The sequence below is a fragment of the Lepisosteus platostomus genome, chromosome 7 (genome assembly GCF_059453375.1).
Source record: "Lepisosteus platostomus isolate fLepPlt1 chromosome 7, fLepPlt1.hap1, whole genome shotgun sequence".
NCBI lineage: Eukaryota > Metazoa > Chordata > Actinopteri > Semionotiformes > Lepisosteidae > Lepisosteus > Lepisosteus platostomus.
Window position 1 is genome coordinate 6754200 of NC_142617.1, and position 24536 is coordinate 6778735.

Here is a 24536-nt window from a genome sequence, read left to right on the forward strand (position 1 = left end):
TAATGCAGCCAGTTTCAATTACCACAGTTTTGACATTATAATAGTCTTTAAACCATTTCAATTGAAAAACAGGTGCATTTAATTTTCACAAAGCGAACAATTAATCGCCCATTTCCACTTGGAAAAATTGCAGATTTTACTAACTGGGACTTTGTGTTTTTCCCAGGATGTATTCTGCATAGTAAAATTTGACATCACAGGCAGATAATTATGCAATCAATAAAATCCAAAAGGACCAGCAATCGGGTGTTTCTTTTAGCTTAGTTGCTTTTTTGTTTTCAACCTAATATGTATTAATGTCACAAATGCAAGATTAATTTGCGGTGTGACCCTGTTAAATAACAAATGGACAATATGACGAAAGGATTCTCGAATATTTGTTGATATGTATCGTTTGTTCAGAACAATAAATAGTACTAATGAAATTTTTTAAATGAAAGATCTATACTGGCATAGCACTGTATTAGCCATTTCTGAGGAAAAGATCTGATGTGCAGTACTATGACCTTTCAAACAGAGAGTCAGGTATGCACTGATGAATGGGGCTTTTGTGAGGTTATGAGGTTCGTAATTGCTCATGTTAGGCAATGCAAACAGAATTGAATTTCATTCTCAGTATGGAAAGGCAGGTGTACTCCTGATTGTACCGTGTGCTATTATAAACAGTACCTCTGAACAGACTTGTGCCTGATTAAACAGATAATAAAATCCAAGATTATTACAACTGGGGAATGAAAACTCCAAACCAGGAAGCTGGGATGCAGTGTTTAAGGTCCAGTATTATGGGATCATTCAGTGCATCGTCTACTGTAGGTCTACTTTATATATTTTCAGCACACACAGAGCAACGTGCTGATATCTCCTTTTTATAGAAGCTGCCTCAGATTGATGCTGTCTGCCTTTAGTTGTTCTTTAGTGCTTGGATTTCACTCTGTGTTTATTGTTAGCAGAATTCTGTGAGTCTTCTGTGTCTGTGTCAATATGAAATTGCAATCAAGTCCAAGTAATTTAATCCACTTCAGTTTCATGGTCTAATTACTTCAGTACATTATAAATTATCATTACTCCCCAGTCGTTATTTTGTATAGTAGTATGGGAAGGAACGTGTGGTCCCCATGTCTCTATTACCACTGTAATTCTTTAGGAAAGTTGGGATGAGGGTTGTAATTCCTCATGTAAGTGCAGAGAAAGAATGATAGGAGTGGAAGAGAGCAGCTGACTGTATGCCATCTGCAGGTTAGTCACTTTGCATTAGTTCAAAAGGAAACGCAGAGCTGCTTTTCTAGCACGGTGGGCCATGTCAGCACAAAGATAAGCTTTGTACAGACGCCAAGTTAAAAGTTATAATAGGCAGGATGACATTTGTTCGAAGTGCTTGGAACTCTGAGGCTTGAGGTAGGCTGGTGTTCGTAGTAAATGTTTGCCAGACGGGTCTTATATGTGTTGATGATTTACAGACGAATACCTGAACAATATGAACAGATTGAGAGCTGGAAACAGGCTTACTTAATATAAATAAATAAAACATTTTCTGTAGTGAATTTAGCCAATCATCATGTAGCATGTAGTTCTATATGCAGCTCTGTGACTGTTACTCAAATTGTTGATTTAGTTGTTGATTGTTGAATTACTGATGGGTTTAGTTTACAGAGGCTCTGCAGAAAATATATACAGTGTTTATGCAAAATGCAAGCATTCAGATACTTCTAAATAATGTGTACATGTGTATTGGAGAAAAAAAACATTTGAATTGCAAAATCCATTCTCCTCTCAAGTCCTGCTTTTCATTATTGCTTGCAGCCTTGTGTATTTCAATGTACTGTATAGTATTACAAAGGATTTGTCTGGTCTTGAGGGTATAATGTGAGAGACAGTGGCACAGCAGATTTCCTGTGGTGGTTTTACACACGAAACACAGAGATCTGAAATTAAAATTGGAGGTAAATATAGATGCTTCCCTGGAAACTGAGGTGCCTCAAATCCTAAATGTCAATGAGGAGGTTTCAGCCAAATCCTGAAGCCAGACAAGAGCCCATCTTTCTTTCCATACCTAACGTGCAAAAAAAAAAAAAAGATGCAAATTCCCTTTCTGCAAATACGGACGCTGGTGTGTCGAATGTTATTCCTGTTGCCATTTTTTTCCCCAGCCAGCTTCCAGACTGATGACTGACGAGTTCATCTGCCGCCTTTGTGTCCAGTATCAGCTGATTTGGATGAATTAGTTCAATGAACTGCAAAGAGTCAGCTTCCATGCCTGTCGTATTGCCTTCTTTTTCCTCCTGAAATTTTCAAGTTGATTCCTCTGAGGGTGGTCAGCACTTTGATGATAAAATGGCAATAAAAAAAATGAATGCCATTGCATTCGGTGTAAAATGTTTTATCATGTCTGCGCTCAACACGGAAGTATCCTTAGGGTGCCTGTGGGCTTTCACAACAAAAGGTGTTTCACTAAACTATGATACCAAGTAATGCAATGAGGCAGTAATAAAAATGATCTTGTGGGCATTTCCTTATGGTTTTCTTCTTTCAAAAGCAAGTGTTAAATAACTGTTTTCTAGCAGCCTAGAGCCCCTGCCTCTGAATTGGAACAGATGTAGATTCTTTTTTGCTCTTCACCTTTGAGCTGTTGCTACCTACAATAAAATTGACATCGGGACAATCTATTTCTGTCTCTCCCAGGCCTTGGAGTCTCATCAGACGTGAGACTTAAGACTGCTTGTGATGCTCTTTCTGATCTATCTTGAAATGGTAAAATCATTCGAAGATTGATAAAGCAATAACTGGCTCAGCCATAAAAACACTGAGCGAAAGGCAGCTCAGCAAGTCTCTATGTGCAACACTACATAAAACACAGCACCAGCTATTTTTAGACTTCACAACCTGTTGTCATGGTGGACCTGTCATGTATGTGGTGAAATCTGGGCCTGAGCTCATACTACTGTTCAGAAATGGTTATAGCTTTTTATATGTTCATATGTCTTTCCCGGGAGTTAACGATATCATTAATAAATATGTTTAGACGAGTCATTTTCTTTTTCATTTACAAAAAGGTTAAACTAAAATCAGTCATAGTACTTTAGAAACAATTCTGATTTTATCAGATTAATCAGATTGTTTTGTTTTTGTTTTGTTTTCTTTGGCATAGATGGCTTGATAGTTGGAAAAGGAAAACTCTCTTAGTAGAGTTTTTGTGCTAGGAACTATAGATTTTGTCTATAGCATTATGTCCTTATCTGTTGAGCCTCTCAAATTTACTTCTTTAACTTTTAGAGCATGCTTTTTAGTCAAAAACAAAGGTAAGTGTCAAAATGTGTAGTTTACTGCTATTAGATGCAGAAGCTGTTTTACTGATAAGAGACCCAATTTAGTTTCATTAACTCTGTTGAATTGGTTGAGACACTTTTGCAATAAGATATCATGATTTTGTAAAGTTTCTTTTCTTAACAAATTATATTCTAAGTATTGGCAGCAAACTGAAATTTATCAGCTGTTTACCTTCTGATGTTGTTATTAGTTAGAAATGGTTATATGGTTAAACGTGAAATTAGTTCAGTCTCTTTACAGTCTCCCAGAATTAACAAGTAGGAGTTTATGGTTTAGGACCTGATGCCATTTAGACAACAAAACAGGACCAGCAGTGAGTTTCAAGCATTTTCTAACCTGCAGGTCTTTTCACATTTTGAAATGTTCCACGGGCTGCTTTCAAGAACAGTCCAGAGCATTATCTGATTGATTGGTTTCAAATCCAGCATTTATCATATTTTGCTACCCGACAACTTGTGAAGGGTGTTTGGACATGAGACAAAATGACAGGAGTGTGCAATGCATACTTTTGATTTGACTGCTGTGTGTCTTAAATTTTTATCTGTTGTTACCTCCATCACCTTGAAGGTGGTCTCAATGTAATTGACCACCACTCTGAGATTCAGTCTGACTGACTGACCTCTCTACATCCTATCTAACATCACAGCAGGGTGTTTTTGTAGTTTCCGGATTAAAAGGCCAACCCCTTTAAGATCTTCCCTAGTTTATTGCCAATTCTTTTGCTCTTTTGTGTAAGAACTGGTTTTGTGGTGGTAGCATAAAGATGTAATGAAAGTGTACTTTTTAATGTGCTATTGTGTCTCACTCTCCCAGCCATGGTCTGTTCTAAGAACTACAGTGGGTGGCACTGAGTTGTATGAAATTTAAATTAATTAAGAGCTTTTCATTACGTCCGCATTAATGCAAGCACTCCTACATTATATCTCTAACAATCCACAGAGTAAGTGGATTGAAACACCTACTAACTGATGAAAAACCCTTTTTTTCTTTTATGAGTTAAACTGTTCCCCCCCTCCCCCCCCAAACGTCAACACAAAACCATCAGATGATGCACATTTTCTGATGTTGAAGCAGTCAGCCAACGACAACAGCTACAACACCGACAAAAAAAACCAAAACAGAGGAAATAATTCAGCTTTCTTTATGCAAGGCCATTGTCAGTTTTTCAAAATGCGTGCGAAGGCCTCACCGCATGGCCCAAGCAATGACTCTGTAAGACAAGGCCAAAACTCCCTTCATTTTTCACAGACTGTGTGCTTTAGTTCTACTGCCCTGTAAAGCTAAATCAATTGGACCTTCCACGGCGTCTCTCTGTCTCCTTCTAGAATCAGGATTATGTTGCTCAAGTTCTCATCTGAACATAAGGTATGGTTGCTCAAGGGATTGAAATTGATTGGCAAGAAGGGGTCAGTGGAGCCTAGTGCAGGAAAATAATCCCCCCAGCTTTCATTTTTCAAGCGGTGCCTAAGTAATGGCTCACACAGACGCTGGCAGCAATTACAGACCATCAGCCTCTTCCGCTGCGACGTGTGACGGAGGGGCGGTCAGACCATGCTGCTGGCTCCGTCCCCGGGGGACCGCCGCCAGGCGCCCCTCTCCCGTCCCGGGCGCCAGCCCTCGCCACCGTCATCCTCCGGCAGCAGCTGAGGCTCCTCGAGAATCCTCCCGAGAAAGGGCGGGCGGAGGAGAGCCCCGCATGCAATCTTTCGAACGCCTTGTGATCAAGGCATGTGCGGGGGAAAAAAAAGCACCAGTAAATTGAAACCAATTTAAGTTACTTAACCTTTTGGATGTTTTTCGAGAAAGGGCGTGAGGTTTTTCCCAGAGAGACACTGTATTCGGCTATAGCAAGCAGATGAGAACGACCATCCAGATGGCGTGCTGCCATTTGTGACATGTCTGCTGTTCATCAGGATCAATTAATCTTTCTTTAACCGCTTCAGAATAAATTAGAGGCGCCAGTCGCTTGCTGTGCGTACACGAGCCGGGATGAATTTGGAGAGGGACTACAACACAGGAACACATTTAACAGCATTTTCTTATTGTCACACCGATAGGTAGTCGCCAGTGTCCACACTATGAAATGTATTTCGGCAAACAAGCAAATGCATTTCACCGGCCACGCAAATTGTAGAAGATTAATTTCGCTTTGGGGTGTTATATTTAGAAAAAAAAAAACCAAGGCATTCTCTCTATACCCGTTTCTGTCATCAGCAGCAGTTTGTGATGTTGCCATAGCAATAATAATGTCTACCTCTGGAGAAAAAAAAAATGAGGATTCAGTTTTGATAGCAACAAGGTGAACAAGCTTCAGAACACTCCACACTTATGTAACTGTATTATCTAAAGGCTGGGATACACCAGCCAATGGGAATCACATTATTATTAGCTTCTTCTACACCGGGTTTTAAACAAAGGCAGTGTTGTGCTTAAACAAACTGTTTTTTAACCAAACAAAAGTACAAGGCTCTTTATCTTGAGACTCTGAATCAGAGCTGCAGTGTTCCAGTTTGTGCCCAAATAGCACTGAATATTTCCTTATATATATACTGAAATACTTTTTAAACATCACCATGTGCCTCTACTCTATTAATTACTAAACAACAGCCAATTAGCCCAAGCTGATTGATATTAGAGGTAGTAAAAGGTAGAGGCCACATATTCTCCTTGCTCTCCTGCTTACTTCCTCATCATGACATGTCAAAACGTTAGATGGTAGTATGACCGTGTGTCTTCTGGAGCAAAAATGAGGTGTGTACATACAGTATAGAAGGACTTACAGCTTTGCCTGTCTAGATCATACTACAATAACGCCATGCTCGGTTAAAAAGAGACTGAAAGGAGATATTAACTGCTACTTCAAAGAGTCATGAGTGCTAAAGTAACACAATGCTGACAACACTGTCATAGCCTGAATTTGACCTACTGTACAGTGAAAGGCACGCCTGAAGAAAACAGACAATTTCTGCTCTAAGCAACTAATAAAGTTTTTTGCTTTTCATGTACTATTAAGACATTTGGAAAATTAGTTTTAATTAGAAGATACATTCTTAACCTTGCCCGGTGATGCTAAGGTGCATTTTGCCCTCAAACCCTCTTGGATTTGAAGCGCAGTATGTTAGTCAAGAAAGGACTTTAACTATCTGGAAACGTCTGAATGCAGTGCAACCCCAATGCACTGTGAGCACTTTTTATTTCTTCCTTCATTGCTATTTCTGTTTACAAAATAGGGCAAGATGGAATAAGAGGTTGATTCCCCAGTGTTATTACTGCTGTTACTACTGATTTGGGTCAGCTACTACTGATTTTGACCTAATTAATATGACTGTTAATTACGGGCCGGAAATTAAGTTCAGATTAAGTTAACTCTTGTTGTTCTGTATCGCTGTACATTAACAGGATCTTTTCTTAAATTCTCAAGCTAAACAAAGTGGGTTGGATATCACAGAGGACTTTGATTGGATCTTGGAAAACAAAGACGTCAATCAAAACTATACGGTTGTGGTATGTCTTTCAGTCTAGGAGTACAGCAGCTCTTCAAAGAACCCTCTCTCCCCTAGTCTCGACCTGACCCAGCTCGTCATTTAAATGGAGAGAAGTCAGGCATCCGCATTCCCTTTCAGCCTGGGGGAAGCGTGTTTTTGCTGATCTACTTTATTTGTTAATTATTGTTTGGATGTCTCCGTGTGCGAAAGCTGCATAATTGTCACATTGCTGGTCCTGATTAGCACCATTGTGTTGAGTTAATTCGAGCTGTGTGTGTGACGCAAACTAGCCGGGTGAACAAGGCGTGAGATGCAGCTGCCAGCGAGGGGAGACGAGCTGCACTGCCCCAAAGGAGGGGTGTGGGCTGGAGGCACGGAGGAACAGTAGATTTCATCTTACATTTTCTGCAAGCGAAGCCATACGTAAAATGGAATTCATAACGGAAATTCTGAAGGCCAGAGCCTAATCGTGCCCTCGTCCCCTGTCCTACATACGTGTGTATAATATACTGTCGCTGTCTCACCTCATGAGCTTCCTCTTGCTTATGTCTTTCTCACCCCTGCCGCCACCACATCTGCACCCTTGCAGCGGCTCCCTGGCTCATTCCTCTTCCCCGACAGTGATGGGGGTTCATCTTTACTGCTAGGCTGCCATCGATGCTACAGAAGCTCGAACACGCTTCATCTCTGTATTGCTTTTATTGGCATCTGACTGAACTACTGAATTGTTCACTCAAATGAAATAGAGTAACAATTCAGGATTCAAGCAAAATAATGAAATAATGATGTGCATGGTTTTGGCAGAACCACAATTACTTTTTGCTTATATATACACAATGTTATGCCTGTTTTATGCATGCAGACACATTTGTGTTAACAGTCATTGTGATACAGTAAACTGTATAACACAGGCTTAACATTTTGAAGTGCCTGACCAGGTTACTGTCACGATAAAGTTTCCCTTCTCAATTGGATATCCACGTGTTGGCACGGTGAGATTACATATGTGGGAATAGGCGGTGCTGATGGTATCTGAACATCAGGTGCTCAGGTTTAGGGTCAGTGCTTTAGTGTGAATGTCTGAAAAGCTCTCGTGCCTCAGTATGTGTCTGAACCCAGGAGCAGACAGGCACTTGCAGTGAGAAAGCAGGCCTCAGACTAGTTGGTGTTTTGTTTTGTAAAGACATCCCAGGTTAAAATATTAATGAGGCCTGAAAGCTTTTATCACTAGGTTTCCCGAACAGCAAGGAACAACAGCATGTAGCCATTAACAGGAGTGAACTGTTAGTCTTTAGACTGTTAGTCTTCTGCTCATTGTTTTCAAGAACTGGACTGCACTCTCTACCTGGTGTGACACCACATTGGAGTTATAGAGGACCTTAGATAGATGGAGGCTGCTAAGTGAACCACTCTGGAATAGAACTGCCTAGTTAAAAGAGGTACGATCTGTGTGCCTGGTGTTGCAGCAGTTTTCCTGTCAGAAGGAAGATTTCTGAGCAGAGCCATGATTGTGTCCTCTGGGCCAGAGAGATGGGTGACACCTCTCAGTGGCACGACGGGGGGGCACTGCACCTTCAGAGTATCTAGACTCATGGGAGTTCAGGACTGCTCGTCAGCATGGAGGATGGGGTGGGGGGGGTGTATTCAGAATCTTAGCAATTCAATAATGTAGGAAACAAGCAGCACATTACAAAGTCTCCCTCTGGGTCTGGAGTTTTTCTAAATGATCCATCTTGATGTTGTACTTCGTATGCTGTTTCAAGCATTGTCATTTTACGGTATGTGGTTTCTGCGCAGTAAGCAGGGAGAGTAACTGAGTCTGTAAACGTGCTGTAAGTTTCGTTGCTATGGAAAAAAATCCCACTGGTCTCACGCTTTTGCGGTCTCTGGTTTTTTGAGCACCTACGTGGAGCAAATAATTAGCAATTGTGTTTGCAGTGTGTCTGAAAAAGGGCCTAGTAGAAGCACAGAAAATATTGTTTGGTAAACAGAATACTGACTGATTAACTGCACATGCTATTAAAGACTCATTGACACCAATAAAACTGCAGTTGTTACTATATTTATAGACTTATATGGTAGGATGTCATAATTTAAATTCAGTCAGGGTTGCATAATCCATACAGTCAAAGTATACATTTTACTACAGCATGACATCTTCTGATTACATTGTGTTAGTGACTTAAAACAAACCGGGAACACAGGACCATTTCGTAACTCCAGTTATTTTCCAAGATATTTTTGAATATTTGTTGTTGTTATTATTGATAGGTTCTGAAATCACACCGTTTTGAAAAAAAAAACAACAACATTTTCTCTGTGTCTCTAAAGTGGTCTCTAATGTCTGGAGAAGTCCTTTGGGCAAGCTGTAAACTCCCAAAATATTGAAGGAGATTAACTGCTGTTTAATGTCAGGAACACTGAGGAGAATCCGAGTAAACCATTTTGAATTCGATTTAAAACAAGTTAATTTTTTATGTAATAAGGCCAAAAGCCTGTGGGATCTTCCATTAGAAATATACATATTTCCTCCGGCTGTCTCTGCCCTTTCTATTAATACCATCACTGTACAGACTGTTGCCGTAGCTCTCTGCCAAGGAATGACACTCAACAAACCGAGGTGTCATAAAAATGTGCAGACGATTTCTGGAGCTTTTTTTTACTTCAAAAGAGAAAAAAAAACATACACCAGGACAACCCCCTGAAGATATAACCTCTCATCACCCGATTCTTTAGATTTTTTTCCCCCACTTTTCTTACTAAAAAAGCCCGTGGTCACTCTCTTTACCCGTAATCTTTTTTCTGTTTAACGACCACTGCACGGTAACGATAAAGGGATATTGAGTGAATGTCTTCCAGACCCCTTCCTTAATTGTCTTTGTAGGGCGGCACACTGCGGTGAATAGTGTGAAAACAACAGAAACGGCTCCAGAAAGAGGAGAAACACCTGTGGGCGTTATCACTTTAGCTCCCTTGAACTGCAGGCAGCCCCCAGTCTCGTTTCCCTGGCGGCGAAACGCTCCTGTGCTGCTTCATTCCTGCAGGGGACCCTCCGGGGTACGAATGGGGAGGAGGGAAATAGGGGCACGATTTCATTTTGTTCAGCCTTACAGTACCTCAGTATTAGAGGCTCGCTAATTAGAGTCTTTTCATCTGCCAGCCTCGCCGGGGCTTGAGATAGTCTCTTGAGCAATAAAAAAAAAAAACGACAACTTTGGCGCTGATCTGTAGCCCAGTCTCAGCTGTTTCGGTTAGTCCTGTCTTAATCTCTCAAGCTGCCTTTTCCGAAACGCGAGGTGTCTGCGCTCCACAGTTCGTGAGATGCTCCGATTTATGCACCGCTAAAAGTAACTGGATCTCAACAGAAAATCACACAGTTTTATTTCAGTCAGGCGTTGCGTTGTAATATTTCCCTGGTGACATGAGTTTGTGTACCGTCTTGAAGCATTTATTTACATTTATACCCTTTTCCTGCACAGCGTGCACTTTGACAGTTTTGTCCTCCTCGCGGAAACGTTTTGGATTTCCAGACTTTTCTGTGGGGTTAATGAGTTAATGGAATGGCTCCGACGGTGGGCAAGATGTTATGTAATGTGTAACATGACAGGCAACATGTGACTTCACACTTGCAGGGTTTTTTTTTCCTCCAAAGCACACCCTGTCAGGTCTCCTGAGTGGTCCTGATACAAATACAAGCCTGAGCACAAACACCAGCCAACCAAGCGACCTGGCCTTCAGGCTAGAGGGTCTTCATTGTGTCCAAATCTTGCAGTCGGCTGGAACCTTCAAACCATGACTAAGGATTGGTTTATCCAACCTGGCCTTTTCTTGGAGGCTTACTGTAGGTTATATAAATGTGCTTGGGGTTTACTGTGTGGGTGTTTTTCTCTTCCCTCGCCTCTCAGTGTTATTTTAGATTCTTGCTTTTTAAAATGTTTTTTTTTTCCTCTTTGAGATACCTCCTCTTAAGTGTTTGACAAACAGGGAGATTTTGTTGGGGAATCTGCACTGCATCACACCACGGCGTGGGTTTTCATGCCTGATCCTGAGAGGCGGTGTGTCAGAAGGCTTTTATTCCACCTTTCAAAGACCTAAATCTACTCATTACTGGCTTAATTGGACCAATTTAACGACTTTGCTCACATTGTTCATGTGCTGGTACTCAGAAAAACTCAGACACACCAGCCCTGAAGGATCAGGGTTATACAACATGACACAAAGTTTCATAAAGCTGTTCTTTTTTGTTGAATTCACCTAGAACTGAAACTACGTTTACTTGTGCCCTGGTAATTACTGACTTTCGGACAATGAGTGGATATATATAATGCAGCGGTTCCCAGTCCTGGACCTTAAAACCGGAAGGTTGCCGGTTCGTATCCCGCGGCTGGCAGAGGAATCCTTTTCCGTTGGCCCCTGAGCAAGGCCCTTCACCCCAGCTGCTCCAGGGGCGCCGTATAAATGGCTGACCCTGCGCTCTGACCCCAGCTGTCTCATGGAGAGCAAGCTGGGGTATGCGAGAAGACAAATTCCTAATGCAAGAAATTGTATATGGCCAATAAAGTGATCTTATCTTATCTCATGACCCACACTGGTTTTTGTTCCAGCCTGAAACCTTAGTTACACAATCAAACCCTTCATTGACTTAATAATAAGGTCAATTTGAACCATTTGTTCCCAGCTCTTGAACACATTGAAGCTCTTAAACTATCGCATTTTGTAAGTGAAATAAAATCCCAAACTTGTGACTAGAATCAAAATGCAAAATATTCAACTGAAGCACCTTGTCAGATGAAGTCAGGCTTCACTGATCTGAGGAAGGCAGGAGCGAATGAAGACCCGCAGGTGTGTAGGGGGCACCAGGAAAGGAGCTGTTAGCGCTGGGCATGCTCCAGGTGGCACACAAAGGGCAGTGGTGCCAAGCTTTTCACGCAGCACTCAGTGGCCTGCAGCCAGTGATCGAATCCATAACACAACCTCGCACAAACACAAACCGCGCTCTGGCTGCTCTGACAATCAAAGTTCCATCTCAGCTTGCATCTGTGCAGTGTCTCCGCAAATTAACACCGAGTCACATTCTGAATCTGCTTGCTGGAATTCCGTAGGAAAGCCCGATGCCCTGGGTGAGGCCAAACTCTAACGAGCCGTGGCCTTTGAAAAAAAAATCGTATTTACTCATTCAAGAAGGCTGTCTTTGCCTTGGCAAAGAGCAAACATTTAAAGCTTTTGCTTTTCCTTCCCCGTCTACTGTAATTTATGGTTAGTGGTGTTTCCATCCTCTATTAATAATGAAGTGGCCAGAGTTTGTTTAAAGTAAAAAGCTTATGAATACATGAAATGCCTCTGAGGCTCCTATAAATTCTATTGTATTCTATTCTATTCTGCTCCTATGACAGGTGTATTTAAACAAATGCCAGGTATTTCTATATAATAAGACTCGAAATGCTCTCCGGACATTATCTGAGATCATGAGAATAATTGCCTTGATGCTCCTTTTAAACATGACACTCTTAAATAGTTTATATGGTTTCAGCATTCCAACCAAATAGTTAATTGCCCTGAAAGCTTTTTCTAGTGTTTCCTCACTGAAAAAGATAAAGTAAACATTATACAGCATTAAACCAGGGCAAGTTACACTTCACCTGATTGTACTGTAAATAATGTACACTAGTTTAAGATTTTAGTTCAAGGTTATTTTGGTGATATTTTTATAGCTTGTTTCTGCTTAATGGCCTGTTGTTTGAACCCCTTCATATATCACTGTTGAAAAAAATTCTGGACTATAAATGGGTCACTTTAAGATGACAAGAACTGACAATTTAAAGTGGTTCTGTTTCATAAATGATTTACTATTCTTTCAAATTAAATGTTGTTTCACTCTTTTATATTGTATTCAGACCCTTGCAGTTTTCACATTTTGTTGCTTTGAAGCTCACAGTCACGACACTTTGAAGTTGCAATTAATATTTTTCTATATACAACCTACTTCACATATTCAAAGCAATCCTTATGCAGTCAACTTCTGTTTTTATCTCTATAGGTTTTGCTGACATTTACTGCAGCTTATGCTGCTTATGCTTATGCTACTGCAGCTAAACCTTAGGAATTTACTGTTTGAAAAAGGGAATATTCAGGTTCTGAATACGTCATTTTAAAAAAGTGCATCATATTGTAATTTTGGAAATGGGACATCATAGGAAAGGTCAGAATTGACTAACACAGGACACTGTAAGTGATATGTTTCACATAATGGACCCATATTAAATACTGAATCCTAGGAATGATGTCTCTGAGTGTGCCATATCTGGTCATGTTGGAAAAGAAGCAACATCTAAAGCAAATCTGCCAAAAGATGAAAATAGTTGCAGAAATAAGGAATTGGCCCAAAATTGAAAGTTTGACGCCTGTCTCAACTTAGTAGGACAGTGATGTATTTTTTTTCCTTTTTATACTGTAGATAACTCCACATAAAGAAAAATTAATTTGCATTGAATTGGGATGGATAAAGAAGGGGTTATTTTCTGGGCTTGTACAGGTGTTTATAACTTCCTGTACCCTTGTGCTTGAGAATCACGGAGTATAACGTTTCACAACAATTTATTTGCTGTTATTTTGTTTTATTTTGTTATGAGAATGCACATTTCATATGTCTTCTATTGCGATTGAATTGTTTTTAAAGTGGAGTGTGTTGTGAAAGATAATACAAATTAAAGACTGATTGACAGACTGACAGATTGGACTATCCTGTATATTATGATGTCTCTTTAATTTTTCACTTGCCATCCTATTAGGCCTATCAAACGATTTTTTTTCCTTTTCCTTTAATAACCATAATAACTAAATCTCCAGTACAGGGGAAATTGCTTTTTGAAAATACAATTCTGGGGAGAGTGATTTTCCTTCCAGTGACCCTGTCCAAGCACTGAGATTTCTGTCCTGAAGAAATGATGGTGTTTGAAAATTAATACTTAACTACACTCTAGTGCATCTAAATCTTTTTGGTGTGTGTAAGGGTTCAACATGACATTTATTAAGTAGTTTTTAGAAAGCTCTTGAAAGTATGCCTCATGATCTCATGAGAAACAGTTACTCATGCATAAAGTGCAAAATTCTTGGCGACTCTGCATAATTCACTCCATCCATTACATCTTTTTAACCCTATTCCTCATCTTAAGGCATGTCTGAAAATGTTGTATCTGCTTTGGTCTCTGGGACAGATGCTTTGTTATTTTACTGACATAACTATTAGCTTTATATTTTAACCCTGTTCTTACGTTCTTTGTTTTTCAACATTTGGAGTCCATCTTTTAATAATTGCTGTCGAGTCCAACATTCAGCAGCTTCATTATCTACTATTGCGTTCTGTGCCTTGTTTCAGCTGTCTTTGGTGAAAAAGCCCACTGAGTTACAACCTGTCTCTTACAACAGATTTATGTGTGTTTGCTGTGTGTGGTTTATACAGCAGAGCAAATGTATTTAAATTAAATTGAACACCCAAGGTCACCCTTAGAGAAGGGCTTGTTTTGATTTTATGGAGCAACGTAAAACAGGTTCATTAAGGACCAACAGAAAATATTGGAGACTCCTCAGACTGGGGAAAAAGACACAGGTTTGTAGACTTGCAATTACTGTCTTCTAAGGTGGGCAAAGAAGGACAATTATCCAGCATGGATAATCTACTGTATGACTGCAAAGACTAGTGTCTTACGGAGGTCTTGTTTAGGAAACAGTGGTACTAAGAAACACAAACACTTCATATGGGGTTTCTGGATGCTGCTGTAAATATTCGCTTAGTCTGGGATTTCTTAAAGTCCAGTGCTTAAGAGGGCTTGTTGTAAACTGGAGAGTTAGCGCCAGCTGGATGCAGGGGTGAACAGGTGTTCAAACAGGAGCTTTGTGAGCTTTTCTTTGCTCTGTACTTGTGATTCACTTTCTGTAAATTAGGTCTGAGACTTTCCCGAGCTACAGTAATGACCAAAACAGGAGAAAAAAAATTGATTTCCATTGGCAGTCGGCTTGTGTGAGCTTACCGTTGGGTGCAGCTCGTCTGTTGCATGAGGCACAAACCTGCGGAGTGAAAACGGCTTCCAGAAAATTCACTGCGTTTCCTCTCTCGCTTGCTTCGCAGGGATGACGTGCCAAGCCAGGAGCTCCTACGTGACCGGTGAGATTAAGTGGGGCTACCGCTTCACGCCCGTGCTGACCCTCGAGGACGGGTTCTACGAGGTGGACTACAACAGCTTCCACGAAATCTACGAGACCAACACCCCCGCCTGCAGCGCGCGGGAGCTGGCCGAGATGACGGCCCGGGCCCAGCTGCCTCTCACCTGGTCCGTGGCCAGCAAGCTGAACCAGCAGGCGGCGCTGGAGACCGAGAGGGAGAGGCAGGAGACCCGCGCCCGGGACGGTGGAGACCAGACCGAGCGGAACGGTGACGTAGCCAACATGGAGACCGAGTCGAAAGTGTAGGAGCACTGGAAGAGGCGGGAACGTCTGTTCGCGGTCTCCTGACGCCATCTGAGAGCAGGGCTGCTCCGACTCAAGGGCAGAGGGTTTCAGTAGTCGCTAGCAAGCTCAATACAAAGGAATGGAAAAACCTGCATCCTAGAGAGGCAAGAGCCATTTCCTTCTTTACACGGCAAACGTCACCCCCGTGAACAACTAAAAGACGACAATCCGTCAGACTTGAAGGCCCAGCAATCGCATGCATTGATAGCAAGGTTGTTTCTAGAACTTAAAATATATATATATAATTTTTTAAATTCAAAGGTCTAACCTATATATATATACGTATATAAATATATATTGGGGCATTTGCATTTGTATTTTTTTGTATATATATATTTCAATACTTGTTCTTAGCCAATGACTGGGAGGATGTGTTACTGATACTTGAGTGTGTGGTACCTAGCTGTTTGATTCCAAGTTGGAGAGGAAAGCTTCCTGTAAATATGCCTTATGTAATATTTAAGCTTTCTTTACATTAGAGTTTTTTAAAAGACAAGCATGTACAAAACTACTGTAGTTAAACAATTCTATAAAATGTACATATAATGTAAGTAGTATATGCTAGAAAAGAATTCTCTAAAGTATTGGATGCAAAAACTATAGATTAGACAATTCTTCTGGGATCTCTGCTCTAGCTGAAGCAGGAGTCTTTAGTAGTGTGTCTGACCCTGGCTGTGCATGTCCTCTTTGTATTCTCATATCCAGTCCAGACACTGTGTATGTTTCTCATTGTATCTTTTAGGTTAGTAATTATGATTAGTTGCTTTCTTGTCATACAATCAGTGCAAAGTGTTTTCAGTTAGAAAAAAATGCAACTAAATTGTGAAATTAGCCACCCCCATTTTATTTTATTACCTGAAGCAAGGCGTCAGGAGAAATGTTACTGAGCTGACCCCCTCCATACACACACTGTAATGTGGTTTATGTTTTTAAGCTATGCCTTACTTTCGCCAAAATCCTGCACCCCTTTTGGAGCTTAAAATTCCGAAGTCTCTCCCTGCCATCCACGTCGTAGCTACTGATTGGTGAAAGAATGCTGGTCATGCACCCAAGTATGAGCCCTTTAAATTCAAGTTTATGCCTTTAACTTGCTCCACCTGCTGGTGTAGGAAGTTTTCTTTGGAGAGCACTTTGACTGCAAGACTTTGGATGCACACATGATCACAGTATTTCAACATTCAATATTAATAGGCAAAGGAATGACGCGTCATGAAAACCCATGCAGAATTTTGGAGAAACTGCATGTTGGCAACATGTTGGGAATGTTTGTCATTTCCTTTCATGTACTGTACAGAATGACAATAATTTACATGAAAACAGTTAATGGACTGTGCAGAGTTTTGCAGGAGGAGTTCTGTTAATAGTGGCACAGAATATTGTTGTCTTTAGATTACAGAAGGTGGAGACTGCCACGTACTGTTTACCAAAAGGCTTAGTGATGGATGTAATTTACCAGCAGGTGCAACTAATGTCTTTCACTTATCAAAGCTTGTAATGTGACACTCCTCAAATAGTGCTGTCAAACACTCAGACATGTGGAACTCAAAATTATAGCGGAACTGGCTATATTGTCATCTATTATTAGCAAACCTTCAGCGGGAGAAAGTCACCAGCTCATTCTTTTATAAATATATTGACATGGGATAGAGGCAGTTATGGAAGGAATGTATATAGATAATAAATTTGCCATTAAGCTTATTTATCTTTATTTTCAAATGAAAATATCATTGAACAATACCCAGTGGTCACTATAGCACAAAGAACAACATCCAGTGATCACTGTAGTATAGTGATCACAATATCAAATTTCTTGTTTTCTGCCCATCCTACAATGTGCAAAACCACAACATGAAGGTCAACCAATACTATATATCTTATACAGGCTCATTTGGTATCTGAGCAGCTACTCCGTCATGGTGATTCCTATGTCTCTAAGGCCGTTATTAACTAGCATGGATCATGGGAGTTGATTATCACTTGTCCCTACAAGATTGCATTGCCTGTGAATGCATTTCCTGAGTGAAAAGAACCATTTTCCACTGCTGGATGGATCAAGCTCAGCGTCTCAGTGCCCATTGTCCTGCACAGAGACACTGAAAGTAGTCATCCGGTCCATGGTTCATTTTCATCAGGGGGAATTCCTGTTTGGTTTGCTTGGAGTAAATGAAGATTCCTGTGTCAGTTCCAGACCACCCACATGACACAACTGAAAAGTCCACTTTTTCTGCACAAAAAAAAACTCATTTTACCAAGAGAAGCTGTCTTACCACAGACATTTTTAGAAGATATTCATTTTCTCAAAATATGTATTTTACTCCACTGTCCTGTACGTTATTAGAACATTGAGAAATGTTCATCACAGGGCTCATTGAAATATTTACTTTCATACAGACCATTCATTTTTTGGGGGGGTTTGAATGTTGTCTTTCTCAAAGAATCACGGCACCGATACATAATTCCTTAAATTAAATTAAAACTGTCATTTTGTGACCCATTTTTCTGTTTGTGCTTTTCAAGTAAAAGCTATAGTCCCACCTCTTTCTTTAGGTTTAGAGCTCTGCTTTTTATTACCATGTACCCCACGGGCCCGTTGATTATTTTCATTAAATACAGTGTGCATTGCTGAGGAATCTTTCTGGATTGAAACCCTTTTCATGTATGCATTAAAATTGTTGTAATGCATACTCATGTATTGTAAAGTGTTTTTTTGTTTGTTTAAATGGCAATCTTACTGGTCCTGAGAAACTGAACCAGCAATCCCTCTTCCTGGAGAATACAGGACTCGGGGGGACACAATTCTGCTCAAACCTCAAAGTTGAATATTTTCCTAGTCTCCATCACAGCTCTTAACAGGTCAAAGGTATTTTTTTTTCCCCATTCACCCTCATGCTTTCTTGATGCATTCAGTAACATACTGTAGCAGACGGTTTTTTAAGCGTCGTTTAGAGTCTCAATGCTGAAGGCTGCCCTCAATTACAACAGGGTGACACGATTGAGTGATTAAACGGAAAAAAATAAGGCGAGTAAACTAGAAAGGTATGATAAGAGTTCAAATCAAATTTGTTCCTTTAAGCTTTGTGTTCTGTCATTTTGTTTTCTTCTTCTTGTCAGTTTAGGAGTTGAAAACTAACGAAACAATACAGCACTTTGGGGCTGCTATCAGCAGGCCATCTTCTTGATCCAGTGAGACCATTCCTCTTCCTTTAGAGTTTAATTCTCCGTCCTGCTACTCAAAAGGAAATTGCTCATTATTTGGCTTGTTTTTTTTTGTATGACGATTTTCAATTCCCAGTTGAAAATCGAGTTTTCAATTCAGGAGAACTTCCAGTTTCTTGGTAGCTCCGTCTGTGGTTTCCTTTACGATTGGAAGATGGTACAGTACTGTATCTTTCTGAAGAAGTATATTTAAGGGATTTTTTTTGCTTGTTCTGTGAATCTGTCATGATCTTTTTACGTGTAATTTTAAATCGTGAGGTAATACACGTCTTTGTCATCTATTTAAATTTATTTTGGACTTTGAGAATGTATATTTATCTGTACAATTATTACAGAATATTTGATATTTTGTAGCTACCCATTGTTGGCTTTCAGTTCTCAAGTTTGTTCACACATTTATTTAACCCCAACAGAAAGCACCCTGTCACCAACAGATGAATTTTAGGATTTTCATGTTTTGAATTTGGACACAATGGGGCATTAACAGTGAACCACAATGTTTCTTTTAATGTGATTTTGAACATAGTCTTAGTCAGCAACTGGAAATAAAGGAAAATTGTGGACTTTTTTGTAATGAGAAATGAAGTACTCATTTTTATTCCTGGTATAGCCACAAAATTGCAGCGATCGTCAAAATGTTTTATTAATATTGTTCAGCTACTCCTTATTCTTGATATTAGAATTGTCATCAGTAGGCGTTAACTCTTGTGTTGCTGTACTGTAGCTTATGTAAACCCATAAAACAGTAGTACTAAAAGCAAGAGAGAGTGCTTTATGCAACAGTCAATGCTTTTGTTGTTTTACCATTTTTTTATTTGATAGGATCAAAATATGTATTTATACACAGAGCCAGGAAGCGCACAGTCTTGAGTATTGATGTGAAGTCACGTGATCTGCTGGGTGGGTTGTGGGTTAGAGTCCTGCTATGTTTTAATCACTGTTACTGAGATTCTTGAAGTAGAATAGCTACGACTTGACAGTTGCTTCTCCCGGTCAGATGCAGGTTGGCAGAGCTCAAACACAACCTCCAGAATCCAGGAGGACCCGAACAATGAGGTGCACTGGGAGAATGAAGATGCTGCTTTAATGGAGTAAGAGAAGCATCAACCCTCCCCCCCAGCTTGTTAAAACACATTAATGGGCCTTTCCAACCTGAAGCAAAATCAAGGGGGAAACTGTAAAACTGGTGGGCTATGAAACTCTGTTTCATCTTCACTGTATTCCTGTGGGTCATCGAAGGACTGCACCAAATTCTCAGGGTTATATTCTATTTTCGGTTTGTCTTATATCGCGAACTAGGAATCGAGTCTCAAACTGTTGAATGCAAATATTTCTGGAAGAGAGTGTACATATGTGGGTGAGGGGTTCTCGTTGTTGTAACCCTGACTTAAAATTATGCGCTTCATACCTTCTGTTAAAAAATGATTTTGCAAAACTGCTGTGCGAAATGAAGGTGAATTGGAAGTCTACGCTAGAGGCTCGAGAGTTGCGGTTGAGCAGCAGACAGATGTTCAGGCAGGTTCAGTGCGAGTTACCATCGGTCTTGGGAGAGGGATATTTTCACTGCATTGAGGCCAAAGTAAATTTTGCTCAAGATTTGGTTTTAATCTGTAAGCCGACATAGCACTACAAAACAAGTTTAGATCCTCTCTCAAACCCTGCTGAACAAACCTTGCCGTTTGCCTTGCATAAATTACAGTGAGATTTTTTTCGCCAGTTTAATTTAGCCGGAGTGGCATTGCTTGCACTTGTATTCCATTCATATACATTCTCGAGCCCCACTAATTTTTTAATCGGCATTCCTCAAGTAGTTGAGGGTCTTGGAGTTTAGTCAGATGCCATTTTCCTACTTCCTAATCAGATGTATTGGAATATTTTTGTATTTTGTTTAAGCAATAATGCCCTTTGTTGGGTGGTGAACCATTGGACAACCAGAACGAATGGGGGAATGTCAGCTACTATCAATCTAATGAGATTCCTAATCAGTCCTGTGTTGCTTGTATTACTAAGAACAGATTTTAATTACAGTTAATCATAAACTAAAAGCAAGTTGGATAATTGCTTAATATCAGAGCACTTTCACCAAATTGCGTTTCTGGCTTTTTTTTAATACCCTTATTATTAGGAACAGAAAAAAGCACAGTAACTGCAGCCCACAGTTGCTCATAATAACCACTGCTCTCAGCTTGCTTGATTTATATTCAGATTATCCAAGAGGGAATCTCCTCTAACCAGCATGGCAAATAAACCCCTGTCAGAACCCGTACTGTATTCTTCCCTAACACAGGATTAGGCTCATTTAAAGAGCAGAGATTTGTTCCATGCTGAAAAGCAAAAAGAAAAAAAAACATACCATTGTGGCTGTGTAGCCTCTTCTTCAGAGCTTTTCAACACCCAGAGGAGTTCTCCACAGCTGAAACTTGTGATTTTTTAAGAGTGGAATTAACCTCTACCATTTTCTTTGCAGATTTCATACTAGAACAGCTCCCTCCTCTAACCACTTAAGTCCCAGTCAGCTAGACAAGCAAGACATGTGAGTTTTTCTGCTCAATGAGCTGTGGGAATAAATTTACTTGATGAAGGGTGGGGGGGGGTTATTTTGGAGATCAGTTCTGCTACAGAGTTCATACTTTAAAGAGATCATCTTGACTGATTGAACCAAAAGCAAGATGGGTGGCATGATCACCATCCAGGTGGGGCTGCACATTGGTGGTGGTGGAGGGGAGTCCCCATTACCTGTAAAGCACTTTGAGTGGAGTGTCCAGAAAAGCACTATATAAGTGTAAGCAATTATTATTATTATAATCACCAAACATGCCAGGGACTGCTTATTAACCAAAAACAAATCCTGTGTATTTCGTGCAGTACAAATGCAGCTGTTGTGGTATCTTCAGTGCTGCATGAGACTGCGCCTTGCTACCAGAGTGCATATAATGTAAAAGAAATCAGACTTCATTTCTATGACAGATTTGGCAGTCCAGCAGTACCCACTTTGACAAGTCAAACAATGACATGAGAAAGTGCTATGTTGACTGCATTTAAAATCTGGATAGCAATTCTAGAAGGACAGAGCTTTATTTTGTATGTCACACTATTAAAATGGTGAACACAAAACCAGACATTTTCTTGGTTTTATTTCCTTATCAAAATGTCTGTCTTTGAAGGTTCTAAGAAATGTATTACAGTTTGCCTGTGGGACAGAACATTTTTCCTTAAGTACTGGCAGAATAACAGTACCAGATTTCCTTCAAAACACACATCTGCCTTTTTATTTGTATGCTGAACTTGAATGTTTTATTTTATTTCCTTTGATGAAAGGCAGGCATTTGGTCTCTTCTGCATTAATATCTTCCTGACACCTGTGACAGGTTAATAAATTGAACAATATGCCTATTACTTAAGTCTAACATTATATGTGGAGATTATTATAAGGCACATCATAGATTCCAGATACTTCATTTCACTCCCGCCACAAAATTCAACATATCCAATGCAATCAAATCTGCTGTACATTCCTCATGAGAAAAAAATCTGATTTGATACTAGTTTGCAAAAGAATCCTGGATAAGAAACAGTTTGACCAAAAACCGTTCAAAATATATACTGTGTTATACTGAAATTTATGCTGGAAAAATTCATTTTCAGGTAACAGTTTCTGTCTTTCAGAGCAAATATATCGTGGTTTGTTTTTTTTTGTTGTTTTTTTTGTGTGTTGTCCACTGGAAAGCCTGTATCTGTCTGGATGTTGTGAAACAAGCAGCAATGAAAACTTTAGTTAACCACATTGTCATACTGTTAAACGTAACATTAAATATTCAAGTTCTTTTGTCATGGCGAGGAAACGACAGGCTGGATGTTGGAGGTGTGGAAGTGTATTCCAGGAATGCTAGTCATCTTGAGTTCTATTTCCACATGAAATAATCTGAGTAAAATTGTGACTTTATAAAGGCTACAGCATAAGGGAAAATGAGCGTGTAAAGACCCTCTAAAAAGAGACAAAAAGCTGATAAACTGTCATCCTGCTATGAGAAACCGGGCCTGGTGAAGTATGTATTCGTTTTTCATGCTGCAGGGAAAGTCCTTATAGTAAATGGCTTGAATTGAAAATGCTCTCTCCGGCCCTTTTCCAGATGCATGGATAAACTATAAGACACTTTAAAACACAAAGCTGGGGTTGCCTTTTTTGTTATAAAATAAATATATATATATATTTTGTACCGATGAACTGAGAGAGAGGAATTGGGATGAAATGTTTGAAAAAAAAAAACCTGTTCCCTCCCTCTTGTCCCACAGTGTTAACTTCACTTTTCTTATACAATTTACAAAGGAAATGAGATTCCCTCAAAAGAGGCTACACAGCAATTGGGAAATAATCTGTTGAGCTATATCTATGATTTATTATGGACTGTGCGACTCTTCTTTTCCAGGTTGGATTATGTGTGATTTTGCACTGAAATCTGACAGCTGTGGGTTCTTCAGTAGAGCTGATGTACAGCGATCGCTACTGAGGTTTTAAGATGTGCAGCATTTCGCCGTTTAAACTCAGCTGGGAAAGATACCGATGATCCCCTGTAGTTTAATCTGCTGCTCCGTGTTGCACTGCTGCTCACCAGAAAACTGCCCATATCATCTCTTCAATATTTCAATGAGAAACCTCTCACAAAGGCAGCAGCATAACCCAACAACGAAGTAATTCAATCCTGGGATTTTCCAAACTTTATTATACTCTCTTGTGCTTCTAATTGGGTGAAATACCTAACTGTAAGAAAGAGGGATGAAAAATGATGAGGAAAGCACTTCAGATTTCAACAAGAACTCCAGATGGCCACTTTATTTAGTCATACTCTCCAAAGAGTTTCAGTAGCAGTCCACGACACAGTTATCAAGAATATGGGCAAATCTCTAACCTCCTTCCACCACACTGCCTGCTGTACGTGCTGCCTGTGTCCTGGTTCAGACCCAGGCTGAGGTCCGACAGCAGTGGGCTTTAGGGAGGGTCACGTGGTCGAGTCTGGGTCTGCGGCCGACTGGGACGGGAGGTTTCTCGGGCAGCGCCGTCCAAGTCGGCAACGGCTCTCGTAACCCTCGGCAGCCACAGGTGTTACGAGCCGAGACGTGAAAAAATGCAAATGCAAACTTCAAATCGGGTGGGTTGAACCACAAATGTCGCTGACTTAAAAAAAATTGCTTTCGGAATGCACAAGCAGCAAACGACCGATGAGTACATTTAACAGCTATTCATCTTAAAGATGAGGGATGAGTATGACGGGGAAAAAAACTGAATTTTTCAGTAATACAGTTTGAAGACGCGCATTTTTAAACGCATTACGAGTCCGTTCACAACCCCACTTCTCTCGCATGTGAAGAAAGTTTGTTTTTTCCCCTCTCTCGGTTTAGCCTGTGGGACACCAGGAAGTACAGGGTTTGTCTTTTGTTTCCGTTTACGACCCGTTCAAGTTATTTTGTCAATGTTTCTGTGCACGAGCAATGGAATGAAAGCATGTTTTGTACGAAAGCACAATAACTGTATAGAAAAACTCAAACGATTCCAGTGCCAAATTTTTAAATAAATTGATATGTTTAAACAGACGTATTCCTTCGTTCCTTTGTTTAAATACGATTAAAGCATAAAAAACCGCCATGTCTTAACGATTGAAGCGTGGGCATTATATTTTGATATTAACTGCACCAAATTACCGCTTTGATTGAATTTCACAAAAGACGCTATTGTAATCATTCAAGTGGTTACAGATCTTTTTTTTTTAAAAAAAAACTAATCGGATGTTATCACGCAGTCAAGTACATAGTGATTTACAGATGCTGAACAGCGCAGGTCTGGAGACTTTTCGCTCGTCTCGGGCGTGCTGCAAGCATGGCCTTTCGCTTCTTAACATTTTTGTAATGTTTTCACCGTGCGGGAAAACTATTTTTCACATAATTCACAGGCTTTGTAACGACACAGTGGCAATATGGGTACTTCACGGGCAAGATGTATGAAGCCTGATG

General features: G+C 40.1%; 1 protein-coding gene and 1 long non-coding RNA gene across 3 annotated transcripts in view; both read left to right on the forward strand.

Moving 5' to 3' along the window:
* kcnj6 (potassium inwardly rectifying channel subfamily J member 6) overlaps window positions 1–24117 on the forward strand; it is a 60923-nt gene extending 36806 nt beyond the window's left edge. For both annotated transcript variants that reach the window (XM_088638922.1, XM_088638923.1), the window contains exon 3: window positions 14935–24117. In XM_088638922.1, the coding sequence (XP_088495048.1) occupies window positions 14935–15275 (341 nt within the window). In that variant the 3' untranslated portion in view covers window positions 15276–24117. The remainder of the gene's footprint in view (window positions 1–14934) is intronic.
* Window positions 391–2505, forward strand: LOC148658035 (uncharacterized). Its single transcript, XR_015940019.1, has 2 exons — window positions 391–1395; window positions 2148–2505. It is a non-coding gene; the product is annotated as an uncharacterized LOC148658035 (long non-coding RNA).
* Window positions 24118–24536: the final 419 nt, after the last annotated feature.